This window comes from Microcebus murinus, chromosome 3 (assembly GCF_040939455.1).
Source record: "Microcebus murinus isolate Inina chromosome 3, M.murinus_Inina_mat1.0, whole genome shotgun sequence".
Classification (NCBI taxonomy): domain Eukaryota; kingdom Metazoa; phylum Chordata; class Mammalia; order Primates; family Cheirogaleidae; genus Microcebus; species Microcebus murinus.
In genome coordinates this window covers 78,927,870-78,946,431 of record NC_134106.1, presented here as the reverse complement: position 1 = coordinate 78,946,431, position 18,562 = coordinate 78,927,870, and the positions used below count along the sequence as shown (strand labels likewise).

Here is an 18,562-nt window from a genome sequence, read left to right as displayed (position 1 = left end):
ACACGTTCATCATGTGTTGATGGGGATGGGAGTCTTTGCAACATTGACCTCACTCAGGGACCCATGTGAAGGGATGCTCCATCTCTCTGCTTCCACAATTGGCAAGGGAGGACATATGGGTATGGCATATGCAAGAATATGGCATGCTTGTTCCCAAACCAGTTTCCAACAATTGTGTATAGAGTTGTGTGTAGAAATTGGCAAGTTGATTCCAAAATATGTATGAAAAATACACGACACTATTTCTGGCATTGCAGAGCAATGGGAAAAATAACGGTCTTTTTAATCATTATGGGTCAGTTGGATCACCATATGGAAAAAAATTATACTTGATCCCTACATTATATCAAAATCAATTTCATGTTCTTTTTTTCTTTTTCTGAAATTGATTTTGTATACAGTATGAAGCAGGGTCAAGTTGAATTAATTGAGTTGATTAGAACATTGACAGAACATAGATTATTGATGAAGTATAACTGAACATGGCTAGAATCTCAGACATCTCTCTTGGGCATCCTTCTCATCATTATTACCCTTTCCCTTCTCTCCAGAGGTAACCATTATGCTGAATCCCAAGTTTGCTTGTTTTGTACATCATAGAAATATAATTGTATAGTAGGTGTTCTCTGTATTGCTTCTTTCAATATGCAATACTTTCAATACGTAACACTTACTGTTGTGTTCCTGAGATTTATTTATGTTGCATATAGCTGTAGTTCTTAAAGAGTGTGGTGTTATGCTTCACTTCCTTAAGGGTGGAGTATCTACGTAAATTATTTGGAATTCTTCTGAATGAGAGATTCATCTGTCCCCCCATCCCCCAATTTATTTATTTATTTAATCACTTATTTTTGTCAGTACATACTCATGAATATTTGTTTTATACTTTGGGTTACAATCCAATACTACTTTATTTTGTTGCTCAAATTGCTCCAGTGTTAACCATAGGGAACTCTTTCAGTTGCCAACTATATCCATTTGATATACACACAACACTATTGTGTTGCTGTTTGGAGCATTTCTTGCTTTCTGTACACTACCAGCTGCTTTGGGCCTATCTTGTACCTTTTTTGCCCCACTCTTAGATTTAGCCTTTTTCCAAGTAGCTCTGGTTCCTTTTATTGGAGAGTAGCGTTAGAAACTGAGACCTGGATGATAGATATGCTTGTTGCTATCAGGGTGTAGGCCCACTCAGCTGACAGAGCTAGGAAATATATGTGTGTATACTAATCGGTGTGTATATACGTATGGAAAATATTTATATATGTAAATACCTACCTGTACTGAGCTAACATAGAAGCTGTTGAGTTCATACTGATGTCTCTGAGTCTAATCCGTTTATCACATGAACCATTCTAACTTTCTTCCCTTGCTTATGTATAACCTCCCATTTCAACGTTAGAAACCTGGGATCCATCGTCTATTTACTTAATTCTTAAGTTCCAGGATACATGTGTAGTAGTTTCAGAATTACTATCCCACACTCCCATTGGGAAAAAGCCTTATCAACTAGAGTGCAGTACTTTAATTCAGTTCCTTTTGCCTTTTTCTTACTTCACTTATTTCCCAGGTTATTATTTATGTCATTACTTTATTTCCTCACACCTTTCAGTGAGGTGTTTTCACTGAAATATATATATATAGATTCTCTTATCACATTGTGCTTTCCTTCCTGGGATCCCCTAATCTCCTAAATGAGATTTAAGGTTTACTCTTTGTGTTTATAGAGTTCTGTGAATTTTGATAAATGCTCACTCAATATCTTATATTCACTGTTATAGTATCATATATTAACAGAATAGGTTCACTGCCTTAAAACATCTCTTGTGCTCTAGACACCTCCGTATCCAACCTTCTTGTCCCCAAGCACCTGGAAACCACTCTCTAGTTTCACTTTTTCTAGACTGTCACATAGTTGGAATCATACCACATATAGCTTTTCAGACTGGCTTCTTTCACTTGACAATATGCATTTAAGATTCATCTATGTGTTTTTGTGGCTTGATTACTCATTTCTTTTCATTTCTGAATAATATTCAATTGTGGATGTATCATGGATGGTTGATCCACTAATTTATTTGAAGGACATCTTGGTTGCTTTCAGTTTTGGGTAATTATGAATAAATCCTATATAAACATTTGCATGCAGAATTTTGTTTGGACGTAAGTTTTCAAGTCACTCCTGAGTAAGTACCTAGAGCATGATTGCTGGATTGCATGGTGAAGCTGTGTTTAATTTCTGAGAAATTTCCAAACTATCTTCCTGTGCAGCTCTCTCATTTTATATTTCAATCAGCTCTACATCTTCCCCAGTGGTATCATCGGCGTTTTAGATTTTAGCCATTCCAATAAGGTATATAGTAGTATCTCATTTTTTTATTTTACAGTTTCCTAATGGCAAATGATTTCGCACAATTGGTATAAACTTCTAGAATATGGTTATTTTACTATTGATAACTGGTGTGGAAAATAACAGTATTTTATCTTAAATATTAATAAAATATGTATAACATTTTAGTTGTGAAACAGGTTTTTAAAGCTCAGATATGCTACTTTATTGTTTTTAAATTGTGGTGAAATACAAAAAGAAATGTACCATATTAATCATGTTTAATTGTGCAGTTCAGTAGTGTTAAGTACATTCACATTATTGTGCAACCAGTCTCCTTTCATCTTGCAAAACTGAAACAATATCCATTAAACAACAAATTCTTGTTTCCCATTCCCTTAAGCCCCTGGCAACCACCCTTCTACTTTTTGTCTCTATGGATCTGACTATTGTAGGCACCTCTTCTAAGTGGAATGATGCAGTATTTATCTTTTTGTGTCTGGCTTACTTCATTCAGCCTACTGTCCTCAAGGCCCGTCCATGCTGTATATATTAGTTTTCTAGGGCCATCCTAACAAAATGCCACAGACTGAGCAGCTTCAAAGCAGAAATTTTCCTCACAGTTCTGGGGGCTGGAAGTCCGAGATCAAGATGTCAGCCAGTTTGCTTTCCACTGAGGTCTCTCTCCTGGGCTTGTAGACGGCGGCCATTTTGCTGCTTCCTCCCATGGCCTTTCATCTGTGCACAGGCAGCCCTTGTGTCCGTCTGTGTGTGTGTCTGAATTTTCCCTTCTCCTAAGGGTGCTAGGTGGGGTCAGATTAGGGAACCCCCTACCAACCTTATTTTAACTTAATCACCTCTTCAGAGGCCTTGCCTCCAAATACAGTCACATTCTGAGATACTGGGGGTTAGGGCACCAACATATGAAATTTGGGGGGACATGATTCAGCCTATAACATTGTACCACATATCAGAATTTTCTTTCTCTCTTGTTTTTTTTTGAGACAGAGTCTCACTCTGTTGCCTGGGCTAGAGTGCTGTGGCGTCAGCCTAGCTCACAGCAGCCTCAAACTCCTGGGCTCAAGCCACCCTCCTGCCTCAGACTCCTGAGTAGCTGGGACTGCAGGCATGCACCACCATGCCCAGCTAATTTTTTCTATTTTTAGTTGTTTGGCTAATTTCTTTCTATTTTTTTGTAGAGACAGGGTCTCGCTCTTGTTAAGGCTGGTCTCGAACTCCTGACCTCAAGCATTCCTCCCCCCTTGGCCTCCCAGCACTAGGATTACATGGGTGAGCCACCGTGCCTGGCCAGAATTTTCTTTCTCTCTTTTTAAGGTTGAATAATATGCCATTGTATGGATATGCACATTTAAAAAAATGTATTTATCTATTCATAAACATTTGGGTTGTTTCCACCACTTGGCTGTTGTGTATAATGCTGCTATAAACATGAGTGTACATATTAATACATCTCTCCAAGACCTTGCTTTCAGTTCTTTTGGGTATATACCCAGAAGTAGGATTGTTGGATCATATTATAATTCCATTTTTAATTTTTTGAAGAACCCACCATTCTGTTTTCTGTAGTGGTCGTAACGGTTTTTATATTCCTACCAACAGTGCCCAAGTGTTCTAATTTCTTCACATCCTCACTAATTTCTGGTTTTTTGAGATGAGCCATCCTAATGGGTATAAGTAGTAATAAATGTTTAATATAAGAAATTCAAACATAGCAAGAAAAAAAAATAAAATTTTATTTCTTCTCTATCTCAGTAATAACTGGTGTTAATATCTTAGTATTCTTGTATATTTTTTTCTGTGTATGTATGCATGTATACATTTGTATACACATGCACACAAATATGCCTTTATATAATTTGAACAAAATTTTTATCATATTTTTTTTTTCTTTTAGAAATAGGGTCTTGCTCTTGTCACCCAGGCTGGAGTGCAGTGGCCCGATCATAGTTCATTGTAACGTCAAATTCCTGGGCTTAAGTGATCCTCCTTCCTTGGCCTCCCAAAGTGCTAGAATTTTAGGCATGAGCCACTGTGCCTGGCTATCATGTTTTTTTATAATCTTTTTCTGTTTTACATTACATTATGAGCCTTTCCTGTGTTATTGAATGTTATTGAGGTACATGAGTTTTCATGGCTACATAAATAATGATTTAATTATTTTCTTATTGCATGTTAGTTTTTTTCTACTGTAGTCGATTCTCTGATGAAAATTCATATACGTAAACCTGTGCATTTATGACAATTTTCTTCGGTCAGATTCTTAGAAGGAGATTGATGAGATAAAAGTTTTTTTTTTTTTAAGGTTCTGAATATGTGCTGCAAAATACAAAATTGTTTTCAGGAAGTTTGTTCTGATTTACTCTTTCTCGAGTGTTTAGGAAACACTGCTGTCACTCAACACTTTACCAGTATTGAATATTACCTTTCCAACTCATTTTTAAAAATCTTTTTCAGTTGGCTAGGTAAAAATGGTTTCAACTTTATTTGGTTTGCATTTTTTTGATGGTTAATGAGTATGTGCAGTTTTCACATATTATTCTTTTGTGAATTGAATGTGTCTAATAAAATAATTCACATAGATAGGAAATGGTACATTGAAGTTGCAGAATTACCACTATTTTCATAGTAAAATAATGAGATATTAGTCACAACCTTTAATGTTTAAGAAAATATGATGTGTTTAATATTAATATTAAGAGATGGTGTCGCATTTCTTGATGATTTCCTTGCTATGTAAGACTTGTAAATATTAGACAACTACTTAAAATATTAAATATTTAGCAAAAAGGAAACACACGTCCTAATCTGAAGAGTAATTCATTTTTATCCCAAATCCAATGTTGTTATTTACTAGCTTAAAAAATAACAACTAGTATTTCTCAAACAGTAAATATAGTTTGACTGGGGGGGATATGAAGACAGTTTCATGCAAAAACTGAAAAGAGTACTGACGAAATTAAATAGGTAGGAGAAATTTGGATCAGGGAATAGACACTTGGTAAATTTGAGCCAGGAGAGTAGAGTTCAGAGTTCCTGGGAGCCTTGGCCATTTAGTAAATTGTTATCTCGCTACAAACCAAAAATTCTAGAAGCCTCTGTACCCAGGTTCACAGTGTTGAGGTCCTGTGTGTATTGGAAGAAGGAGACAAGTTGAGTTCATAAAGGAAAGCCCCCAGGCCTGGTGTCAGAAGACCTGCTCTCTTCTGAGTTATCCTTGGGAATGATGCGGATTATTTGTTTGAGACCCTTGTTAATTAGGAGTAGATACAGTTAAATGCTATCAGGATGAATACAGTGATTTTTTTTTTTTTCTGCATGCCTAAGTACAGGGGAATTACTGAGAAATTCAGAATGTCCTTAGTCAGCATGGAGTTTGCTTGGGATTAAAGTCTATAGTTTGGGTCTTTTGAGAGAGTGGTGTAGTTCATCTTTGAGGAGCAGGAGAGGGAGTGAGAATATAGGCCAGGTGGGGTAGGGAGAACTAGGATCCTGGTGTGTTATAGCACATAATCCTGGACTGTATTTGCTAATCACTGTCCTAATGTTATATTTTGCATGCTTTATAGTTCAGAAAGGGAAAAACAAATTAAAACTTGCAGTGTTGCTATTTTTAAAATGTAATGCTTTGAATGAAAAAAGTAAAATGTGCTCATAAAATCTCCAAGCAAGGCAGAAGAGTACAAATTCCTCCCCACTCCTCACTACTCCATCCATCCCCTCAGAGGTAACTACTCTAAAATTTTCATGTGTCTCTAACCACACATACATTATTTTATGTAAAAGAGATTATGTCATCCATGGTTCTCTACAACTTATTTTCACTTAATATGCATGTTGTGGATGTTTCCAATGTCCGTACATTTAGGGCCACTCGATCTGGTGACTACAAAGTCTTCCATCGTATGAAGTACTATCATCTGTTAAACAGTCTTCTAAGAATGGATGTTTAATTGGTTTTAGTTTTGGCTTTGTTTTGTAATTGTAAATAATGCTTTTAGTGAAGTCCTAAATATGAATAGTATAGTCCTAAGTATGATATTGCTGGGTCAGAGACAGTATTAAATGGCAAACTGCTCAGGCTTCCTATCTGAGATGGATGAGGGGTATTTTTTTCTGCATTGTGGCTATTTTAGTCATCTTCCATCCAGGTATTAATCATATTTTACCTTGGCAGAGCACTGTAACATTTCCAAACACTGATCAATGTACGGATTGTTTTCATTAGCCCTGCTTGAGATGAGGGTCTTAAGGCACAGAGTGGCTCAACTTGGCTGAGCCTGAACCTTAACTGGGTCTCCTCCTCCTGGCCCAGTGTTAATATCTTTGAAGGCAGAGAGTAGGGCCCTTGGAAATTAGGGGTCCACTGATAGGAAATGCCCTTCTTGTTTAATGCAAGGCTTTGCTGTGTCTTCTCTGTTCTGTAATTCTAAGTGGACTCTGAATCCTTTGCTTCTTATTCAAGAAATCTTCAAGTTTAGTCATTTTCTAGTATGTTTCCCATTAGGATATCGCAGTATCTTCTGTTAATGCAGGTAGACTTTTAATTGCAAAAGGACAACATGACACTTCATGTTTCTTCGTGTCAGTCATAAAGTATTTGGTAAAAGCTAGCTTTATCAACTCCTTGAGGCCGCTGCTTTCAGAAGGTACCCAAAGGGCCTTAATGTATTACGGCATGTGCTGTATTGTCTGGAGAAACCAGACAAGTCTGCTGACAGTATCGCTTGTCCTTACTAGCTCAGTGAAAGGACAGAGTGAGTGGAAATGAATGCTGGAGATTTATTTGTTCACTTGTTCAAGAAATGCTAACTGAGTGCCTCTTGTGAGCCAGGCATTGTTCTCCGCTAATTCTGAGAGGTGCGGCCTCCCAGGTCCAATGGGTAGAGATGACAAGGGGCCCAGAAAGGTGGGAAACCAAGATGGATGCCCACAGAATGGAGTCCTGCTTACTTAGCAGAGGGCCAATTGATTTTGAATTGGCAGAGATCAAAGACAGGAGAGATGTGGAAATACCTTTTCCCTCTCTTCCTGTGTTACCTGGTACTGAATGCCCAGCCCTGTCTACCTTAGATTACCTAAATCTTTTTAAAAGATTACCTACATCTTTTGTTCTGTGCAGTGTTTTGAGGATGAAGAGCCTTCTTCATAGGCTGTCTTCACACTGATAAATTGGTCTTAATATCACAGAGCCACCTATATTACCTGTGGTATTGAATTTGCTCTGTTGTGTGTGTGTGTATATGGGAAACGTAAAAGGAGACACAAAGAGTTAAGGGGTGGGGGAAGAGAGGAAAGGAGAAGGGGAGGAGAGGTGAAGACATTTTGAGGTAACATGAAGCAAATATATTGTTGGAGTAGACTTAATGTCCTCTTCGCAACATTTCTTGAAGAATTGTGATAATTGTCATTATGGGTGGCCAGCTCCATAATATACATATATATATATATAAATAAAACATATTCCTAATGTTCTAGGAACAGTGGTCCACAACCTTTTTGGCACCAGGGAGTGGTTTCATGGAAGACAACTTTTCCAAGGACTGGGTGGGGGGCAGGGCAGGAGGTGGTAGGCAGCGGCTGTAAATACAGATGAAGTTTCCCTTGCTCGCTGCTCACCTCCTGCTGTGCAGCCCTGTCCTAACAGGCCACTGACAGGTACTGCTTCACAGCCCAGCGGTTGGGGACTACAGTTCTAGGGAACCAAATAAAATATTTTTATGATAGATCACATGTCTAATTGAAATCGGGAACTTGTGAATGATACATTACCTATAGGAAAACCCCTTGGTTTTCTGACATTGTTATATGGATATTTAGAATTAATCGTCTTTAGTGTCACTAGCTCAGCATGAATTATAGACCTGTAGAGTTCAAATAATTCATAATTCTTAATGTCTCCCTCTAAGTCAAGCTTAATTGACTACAGAGTTTTCAGGAAGTTGGAGAAACATCCTTCATGGTACCTGTGTGGAGGCTGTGGTCATGGAAATTTTTTTACGTGTAGCTGGCACCTTGGATTTAATAAGTGTTAAATATTGCTTGAATAAAAAAGTATTTTTAAAACTTAAATTGTAATATCAACAATTTCCATGCAACAAAGAATCAGAATCCTGATTCTAGCAGTTATTGTGTGACTTTGGGAAAATCATTTAAATTTTCTAAGCTCCACTTTTTTCATTGATGAAAGGCCCTTATTTGTAAAACGAACATAGAAATGTTTATTGTACATGGTCTTATTTCATTTGCATATTTATATGCACACTTATTAAAACTGTGTTTGCAGAAATAAGGGCTACATAGCAGGCTTATTGAGAGAGATAGATAAGATAACAAACGTAAACTTCCTTTACACCACTCCAGCCCCAGGCAGTTGCTCAATATTACTGTGATTCTCATTATTATCAAATTCTATAAACATAAATAAAATTTAGAACCCAGGAATGGAACGGATTTTACTTCTGTTTGTTCAAATTGTGACATGCACATAGGCTAAATTTTGAGAAGGAAGGAGGAAACTTGAAGCGTTCATTTACTGTGTATTTTAAAAGTATTTTAGTGTCTTTATTTCAGTGCTCACTCTGTGCCAGGCACTCTTCTGGGTGCTGAAGATAGAAGAGTTTTATAGAAGTAGACATAGTTTTAGTTTTCATAGTATTATAAAAGTAGATACAGAGCTGCTTTTTATGGAATTAACAGCTTAAGGGAGAATCCAGATAATTAGCATTAGAAGTATGATTATGGGGGAGAATGTGGGGTTCTATGCAGGACATAGGAATGGCCGTGGGTTCTGTTCAAGGGAGTCTGGGAATGTCCTGTTCCCCCGAGGGAAGTGTCACTCAACTGAGACCATCAAGCTCAGGAGGACATGGACAGGTGGACAGCAGAGGTGTGTAAGGCACAGAGAAGAGCCCTGGTGCAGACATTAGGAGGATTGGGGGTTGCCATTGGAGAGATGAGCAGGAGTTGGTCCTGTAGGGCCATGGCTACCAGATTGATCTGGACTCTGGTCACCTCAGGGCCCTGCCCTCAGAACAAACTGCTGCTTTAGAAACACAAGGGCTTTAATGGAGAGAATAGTTGGGCTGGGTAGAAAGAACAGCAGAGACCTATTGGGGGCTCCCCAGGGGTCCCAGTGGCTTAGGCTGGGCATGGTAGTGCAGAAGGAGAGAACCGGCCGGATTTGAGTGACATTTAGGGAGTAGAGTTCACAGGGCTAGAAGATTGATTGGATGAGGCAGGGCAGTGGTATGGGGAACACCTGAGTCAAGATGATGCGCAGGTTTCAGAGTTGAGCAGTTAGGCAGGGAGCAGTGCCGACCCCTGACACAGGCAGCATGCAGAGGCCAGGCTGCATGCTGGTGAGCTGAGCGTGGACTTGCAGGCTGGCCGTGTCTGTGGGAAACCTGACTTGAGAAGGCCACATGGGTAGTTGGATAAATGGGTCTGTAGCTGAGAAGAGAGATTTGGGTGGGTCTTGGAGCCTCGTACAGCATCAGCATAAAGATGGCACCTGAAGGTGAGGAATGAATGATATCCCCCCAGGAAGACTGTCTTGTAAGAAGAGGCCAGGTTTTGCACAGAACCCCCAGGGGCATAGGAAGGGAACATGCCTAGCGGAATTGGGAGAGCAGGAGAGAGCCCAGGGAAGGAGGCCTCTTGGAGGCAGTGTTAGCCATGAGGGAGGTGGGGCCGCGAAAGTATCCATGGATCACCCCCTGGGGAAGTTGAAACCTGGCTGCGAATAGCAGAACCAGATCGCATGTTTGGGAAAACCAGGAATTGGAGAGAGGCGGTGAGTGTAGATGGCTCTGCAGAAAACCGTGGATGATCGGAGAAGGAGCCAAGGGCAAGAAGAGAATCAGCGAGTGCTTGTCCTGGGAGGGGGCCCAGGAGAGGTTTATTTGGCAATGAGAAAAGCCAGTTGAGCCAAGATGGTGAGCAAACAGGAGAAAGTGGCGTCTGTGGGGAGGTGGGAGTTGGGAGGAGGCCTCAGAGCCCAGGCAGGAGAGTGAGGCTGGGGAGGAAAGGGTGTGGAGGCTGTGGGGGTCGGGCGGTGGGAAGGGTCGGAGGAAGAAAGGTTGAGAGGGCATCTGCCCACTGGCCCTGGCTCCTGTATGACCGAGGAACAGTGATCTCAGGGGCTTCTCCTCTCGGGATGTCCCTGTCCTTTTTCAAATACTGAAGATTGTTACTGTTTTCTCTCTTCACCCACAGAGACTTGTAGCTAAACTGACAGATTGCCCTGTACCCAAACAAGTCATTCTCATCTTCAAAACAGGGTTTCTTTCCCTCTCACGTAAATTAGTTCGTTTTAGTAGTTTCTACTTGTGTTGTCTACATGGCCTGATGCTTGGCCTGCTAGGTTGATTAGATATAAGAGGGTATTTGGGGCCCTGCATATCCTTTTAAATCTTACCTTCTGTTAAATTCAGCTCTATTTGTTTTCATTCTAGCCTAGGGCTGGGTCTGTACCTCCCAGGTAATTTAATTCAGTTCTATATATAGCAGTAGTCCACGTTGTCTCTTACTCCTCAGGAGTCCCATTTCAACCAGTTAGTGCCTATCTCCTTAATCGTTCTGGGAAGAAAAGAAATTGGGCTGGACTTGGGAAGAACATGAGCTCTTCTTTAAGGGTTAACATTCAGGGTCTCTGGGCTTTCTGTGTCCAGGACCCACCTGAACTGTAAGGAAGTTAAACGAGAGGGACCCGGCCCTCCTGCCCTCTGACTTAAGGCACCAGACCATGACCCTCAGTGGCCACAACAGGGATAGTATGGAAGGGCATCATGGTTAGGCATGCCGTAAACTATGACACATAGGCATGCTGTAAAATATGACACATCATGTATATGGCTTTTAAAATTCCTAGGAGCTAAAGTTTAGAAACTGATGCTGTAAACTGAAAACAAAATTTAACCGAGCATTTGGTGGAGGAAACATAATTTATTGGCTCTACCCTGTGAAGCCCTGGAGTAAGCATCCTTCTCATCACAGACACCTGTGATTGATGACAGCTCTGTGCTTCTGCCAGGAAGTGAGCTCTATGAAATAGCATAGTAGGGACTTTGCAAGTGGGTCTCATTTGGTTAAGTTACTGCCTTTGTGAGGCTCTGCTGCATCTTTATATTCTACCAAGGAGAAGATGGTAAATCAGAGTAATTGCTTCATCCCAAGGCACTTTTATATTGTAAAGGAAAAAGGTCCTGTTAAGAAACTCAAATTAACTTCTGCTGTTTATACTATATGGAAAGACTCTGAAAGCTGCTTGTCATAGAGCCTGGCAGTTTATTTATCATGGAACAATTCCATTAGAGCCTGACACTTGTTCTCATGGCACCAAGACTTAGGATCCCCCAGGAAAAGCATTTAACCCTTGGAAATGCAAAGCTGTCATTTATGTGTCATCTCTCTAAAACCCACTGGAGTATATTTATGAGAGAGATTTGAAACAGTCATCATTTCCACTGAGTTAGAAATGGAACTTGGGACTCAGTAAACGATCAGTAAAAAACTGATAAGCGTCCAATACTAGGTTGCAGCAACAGCTCAACTGTGCTAGTTCTATTATAAAATGCATTTACTATGATATTTTGTAATTCTTAAGGAATTTAGTATACAGAATTCCACACTTAAAAACTGATGATATGGATGAGTAAATTTACCTTACAGCTCTTCACATCTTCTGTTTGAAAAAATTCAGGGACTGGGAGTATTAGTTAATTGCTGATGCTGTCTCATTTGAATTGGGGTTCTTAGTTATATTTTGTAGGCTTTTAGAAGAACTCATAACGTTAACCTATATCAACCAAGAAAGCTTAGCGGATCTTGGACGAACGAACTGACATAGTCATGATCTGAAAATTAACACCCTTCTGCCTACCATTTACTAACAAAGGACGAGGTACCATTTGTCAAAGCTTGTCAGTGAGCAGTTCCCCAGGGAGCCCGTGGAGCAGAGTCTAAGAATTCAGGCTCTGGTGCCAGACTGCCTGGCTTCACATCTAAGCAGTGCTGCTCACTGGCTGTGGGACTTGGACAAGTTAGTTAACCTCAGAGCCTCTCATCTCTTCACTGGTAAGTGGAGATAATGTCTCTTGGGGCTTTAAAGAGTATTAAATGAAATAATGCATGTAAAGTCTGTGTAGAGCAGTTGTTATTAGCAAAATTTAACATGGGCCAGAGGGATCTGGGAAGATAACTCAGATTATCCAAAAATTATTTGGGATATTTGTGGGCTGAATTTGTCTCTGGGTGTTTGCTACTTTGTGACTCCCTGTTGTGTCATAGTTCCCCAGAAGGTATGGCACAGGAGAAGTGAATACAGCATACACCACCTCAGTCTCCTTGTGGTAGAGCAGGTTGGCAGATGAAGGGAGAGATCTGTAAATGCTCCCAGAAGGTATTTTCAAGATTGAATTAAGATTGAGATAACCTTTGTGGTCAGAGACAAACAAGTAAAAGGTTGGACTGACCTTTTTGAGGAGTCCATGGTAGAAATAATACCTGGGGGAGGGGGACTCAAACCTACAAAGCTGATGGTTAATGCAATTGGGGGGAAACAGAGTGAACAGGCATGGGGATTGGATTTATTGGACTCAAAAAGAAAAACTCCAGTGTGTGAGCAGGGGTGTAGTGATGTTCTTCAGGATTTAAGGGTTTGTTATATGTACTGTTGACCAGTTCCCACTCCCCAGCAGGTCTTTAAGTACCACCACCATCACTACCACTTTCACTACCCTCACCATCACCATTATCACCACCCTGATCACCACCATTATCACCACCCTCACCACCACACCCTCATCATCACCACCACCATCACCACCACTTTCACCACCACCATCACCACCACTTTCACCACTGCCACAACCAATATTACCACCCTCACTACCATCATCACCACCATCACCAGCATCATCATCACCATCATTACCACCACCACCACCACCACCACCACCACCACCATGGCACAGCTACAATAACTCAGGGCCTTGAAGGACTTGAAGGACTCCGGTTAGAAGATTCTGGCCTCTTTACCAAGCTCTGCCTCTATTTTCACCTTCTCTCTGAGTTGCTTCTGTCCGCTGCTTGCTCCCTGGCCACCTTTGGGCCTTCCAGCCCACAAACTCTGTGGACTCAGGAGGGAGTTTGCAAGTATACTTCAACAGCCTTGCTTTTCTCTAAGAAAGAAGTACTGATCTTTTATCATTTGCTTTATAAATAACACGAGATGTTAATTAGTTTGACTCATTAAGTTTAAAACAATTGTTACAATTTTGGAGTGCTTGATTAAATTTTGTTAATTATACACAGTTGCTTATGTTGCTGCTCTGGAGAGCAAGAGAGTTTCTCGGGAACATTATTCTCCTCTCCTCCTTGTGCCTGTTCTTCCTGCTTGTCATGGTGGTGCCAGTCCACGCCCAGGGGACATGTTAGCATGTTGTCCCAGGACTTGAAGTGTCTGAAGAAATTGTCTTTTCTGTGGCCAGGCTGCTGAGGGCCAGCCTTGATGCACAATTTAAAGAAGGAGAGAGTGTTTCTATTTCCTCTGTGTCCACCCTTTACTCATTTACTCCAAACCAAATCTGCTTTCAGGGAGGAGGGATCATATGAGCCTAGTTAGAGGGAGGCAGCAAGGACAGATTAGCAGTGGCACACCAAAGAAATGAACTTTAAATGTGGAATTTCAGCTTGTCAAAGAAGTAAGGTGGTATAGGGAGGGGTAAAGGTCCCTTCCTCTGAATACTCTTAAAGGCTCTTTAATAGTTATCCCTGTGTCTTGTCCCTTCCCTCTCCTCCACCTGCCCTTTGCTCAAGACCCAGCTCAAAGCTGATCTCCCACTGGAACCATCCTAATGCCCTGTGCTCCGTCTGCAGTGGCCTGACCACATGCTGCCCACCTTGCCTGCTTAGCAATGGGTCCCCTCCTCCTCCTCCTCCCCCCACTCTTCACTCTAGACTGTTAGCTTCTCAGCAGCAGGGTAGCGCAGCCATAGCCCTGGCTGTTTCCTAGCATCTGACACAGTGGCATTCAGGAAGTGATTTTGGACTAAATCCAATTGTGCTCCTGCTATTTGAAAAGGATAATAGTTTTTAAACATGGATAATATAACTTTCTTTATAAGATAGGTAAGAGGTTGTTAATTCTCTACTCCTTGAATTCACGTGTTTCTTAGACTCCAACCCTGGAGACACATCAGTTGGTTGGATAATTTTTTTTTTTATAAGAATAAAATACTGGCTGAGTGAGGCGGCTTATGCCTGTAATGCTAGCACTCTGGGAGGTCCAAGGCTGGAGGATCACTTGAGCCCAGAAGTTTGAGACCAGCATGAGCAAGAACAAGACCCCATCTCTACTAAAAATAGAAAAAAATTAGCTGGGCATGGTGGTGCGCACCTGTAGTCCCAGCTACTCAGGAGGCTGAGGCAGGAGGATTGCTTCAGCCCAGGAGTTTGAGGTTGCAGTGAGCTGTAATGACGCCACTACACTCTAGCCTGGGCAACAAAGTGAGACTCTGTCTCAAAAAAAAAGAGTACCTGACTATTCTAGTCATGGGGTGCAATTGGCTGCATGTACCCTTGGCCAAAAGTCTCCTCCATGGGAAATACAGTTTGTTTGGAGTGAGCGTTCAGATTTCAGCCAGCCGCATGTGGGTGAGTGCAGGAGGGAGGAGCAGTCCCTCCTGGTCTGCTGGGTCAGCCTGGGGCCCAGCTGGAGGGGTGGGCTTTCCTGGCCCCAGCACCTTTCCCTCCAGTGGGGCAGCCTGGGGAGAGAGAGGAGCAGGCTGACAAGCGGGTAGCATCTGATGGGAATGGTGAAGCCATCAGCCCTAGCTGGCTGACTTTAGAATCCATCATGTCTTTATTCACTTGTCTGTTCTGTATCCCACAATTCTAGGATACATGGGTCTGCTTTGTGTGTGTGCTGTGGAAAGAAACTGATTTTTGTCTTTTGTTGTTTAGGGACTGTAAAAATTTACAACAGCCAAGACTTTATTCTAGAATTCTCCTCGTGGTTCTCTCTGAATGGGAAATAGCTTCCCTTTGTTTCTTTTGTTTCTGTTTTGCTTCTGTGGTACTCATGTTCATTACTATTGGCCTTCTAGACGTCAGGGTTTAGCAGCTGTGGCCTTTCCTGGGTGACTTCTCTGGGTAGAGCCTCGTAAAGTACTTCAGACATTGCTGTTCCTTCTGCATGACGTCTCTTTATGACATTATTTTGATGATAAAACGTTTATCCTAAGTTCCTTGATCTTCAAAAAAGTTAACTTACTAATATTCTCTATCACTGTCTTTTTGCATTGTAAGGATAATTAAGGGACATATAGGTGAAATGTGTTAAGCTCAGTGGAAGGGAGAGACCATCAAGATCATAGGTATTACTATGTAGTTTCGTAGTATTACCATATGATCAAGAATAGATTAATTTTGGAAATGATAATTTCATGTTTGGACATTTATTCCTGCTTAACCACTGTAGTTGGCTTTGGCTTGATAAATAAATGGGAAATGATCACAAATGTTTTTACTACATTTTTTGTTTGCTGTTTTTTTTTTAAATTCTAAAAATAAATAAGTCTTTAAAATGAGTTGATTAAAAAGGTTCATTTTCGGGGAATGTTAAGCATCTGCAATAAATAATAAATAATATGGTAGCAGTTGGCTGCCTCTACTTTCATGCAAAATAAATAAATACATTTGGTGACATACATTTGAGGAATGTGATTCTTGTAATTTTTATGGAAATAAGGAGCATCTTTACAGATGATAAAGATTTTACCATCTGCTAGTAACAAAGAAACATAGCTCATAACACACAGTGCTTACTGAGTTTAATGTATATACTGGCATGCCAGGAATTGGAATTCTCTAAAACGTAAGCCAGCCATCCCCAGGGAAGCTGACCTGACTTTCAGCATGTCAGAGGAAAGGTTTCTTTGCTTCTGAAGCATATGGCATGGTCTTCACATTGCTCAGATGGCAGAGGAGTGAAGAGGGCTGAGCTTTCATGGTGAGAGATGAAGAGAAATGCACTCTGTAGGCTTGTGAGTACCTGCACAATTTTCACTTGTGATTAGAATGGTGGACTCACTGCTGAGAAGCTACTGTCTTTATGAGTCGGAACATTTAGCGTTGGTGGAACGGTGAAAGTTCAGATGCTTGGGGAGATAATGGTGGGGGGTGGGAAGTCCAGCCTTTCTTTTATAATGACATCTGCTTTAAGCAGGTGACGTTTTAGCTCCCTAGACATGAAATATCACATGGGGGGGTTGTGGTTCTAGTGCAGGAGAGGGAGTGTGGGGGTCACCTGTAAGAAGGAATCAATGCTCAGTGGAGGCTGCAGAACTGCCTACCAAGGAAGAAGGAGAAGACCAAAGGGAAGGCATCTCAGAAGCATTGCCTCTCTTTTTGAGTTCCCTTTGCTCTCCTTTGAAGAAGTGGGATGATTGTCATTGTGGGTCATTCTGGCTTCACCTGATGGCATGGATGCATGGCCACAAGCATTATGGCGGTCCCATAAAAAGACGGCCAGTGCATTTCTATTGGTAGATTATGGGTAGGCAGTCCTGAGGGTGTTTAATCCTTCTTAGTATTAGAAGCCACAGGCTGGGTATGCTGGCAGAACCTCATTAGTGAATTTTATCTACCAGTGGTTTACATCTTGGAGTGCTTTAGGGTACCGTCAATCTTAACCACTTCAGTACGGCGCTCACCGGCCGCGAAAGCTTGCCCACAGCCGGCACTCATAGTCGCACGATAGTCTGTGCTGTGCATTGACGACGAGTCCGTTTTGCTCTTGTGTGATGAGGAAAGCTTGAAAGCACTGAAGGCTTGTTTTACTTTACAGGCAGCTTTACTTGTAATGTAAATCAGAATAGGTAACATATACATATATGTTTTCATTATGTTAGTTTCAAATGTTCACAATTTTATTTTGATAAATGAAAAAGTAGAAAAGTCATATCATGGCTGTCGGCTAAAGTCACTCTGCGCGTTCATCTGTGGCTATCGACTATAGTCGACACTGGTACTGAAGTGGTTAAAGGGGTTGGGGAATGAGGCAGGTTTAGTCAAAGAGCAGCACCTTCCCTCTTACCTCCTACTTCTCCAAATAATGATAGAACCCTTAATCCCAGACCTTGGAAATGTGTCAAGCCTGCCTAATTGATTTTGGCTTTTATCGTGTTGCCTTTGTCTTAAACATCTAAGCTGTGTTGCACAATCAGTAGTGTTTGCAAATGTGTCTTCATTGCTGTGCTGTATTCCTGTCCTCCCCTTTTCCCTCCCACCTCCGGTTTTGACCTCTTTGGACCCTGGTGTTCTTATGCACTTTCCTCTTGGGCTTTGGAAAAAATGGTGACAAATTCATGCACGCTAAGATACTAAAGGCTGATCAGGTTTAAAGTATTTTCCCTTCTTGTGGTGTTTATATTTCTTGCAGGGGCGAAGACATCTTAAACCAGAGGAATGACTCTCTAGTTGTGGAATTTCAGTCTTCAGCCAGCAGATGCAGGAGGTATTATTCTGGGTATGGGGGCCTTCTCAGAAGCCCAGACATCATCCTAAATGACCACCTGCCTGCTCCATCCTACATAAGGCCGCTTTGTGCATCATACCAGTCTTGTATATTTAGTTGGCTTGACCTGGCTGAGGGCAGCAAGCATGTCTGTGGCAGTTTCTATATGAAGTTTAGCACCATAGGTGCTTCACAGAAGGTTCTACCTACTGGAAAGGGGAAGAGCTGTGATGCATGCAGTGCAAGCTTATTTTATTTATTTTATTTTTTATTTTTTGACTTTTTACTGCAAATGTTAACATTGGTCCAAAAGTTAGACGTTCGTAGTAAAATTAGAATTCTCCTGTTGGTTAAAGCCCCCGCTTCATGCCCATCCATAGCATGAGTCATGTGTCCTCAGAGCAGTCTCCATTTGAAATGCGTAGAATGTTCGTGAAAGCTGGGGTTTCATATCACAGATGTCCACAAGCAAGGGTGGACCGTCATATCCTCACCTTTACATGCAGCCTTGTTCTGCAAATAAAGAGTGTCATTCCCATCTTGTGCCTCCCTTATGCTGGTGACTGTCACCACAGCCCACCCGGAGGGTTCTCAGTGATGCCGATGTCAGAGCTTGGAGCCTCTCAGTTGGTAGATGATTCCAGAGACTGCAGCCCTCCTTTATATGAAGGTCACTGTTGGACTCCCAAATCTAA

General features: G+C 41.3%; 1 protein-coding gene across 1 annotated transcript in view; it reads left to right on the top strand.

Annotated features, from left to right (window-relative positions):
• Window positions 1-18,562, top strand: part of AFF3 (ALF transcription elongation factor 3) — a 539,111-nt gene that overhangs the window by 103,714 nt on the left and 416,835 nt on the right. The window contains exon 4 of the mRNA XM_012787032.3: window positions 17,793-17,867. Coding sequence (XP_012642486.2) covers window positions 17,793-17,867 — 75 coding nt within the window. The remainder of the gene's footprint in view (window positions 1-17,792; window positions 17,868-18,562) is intronic.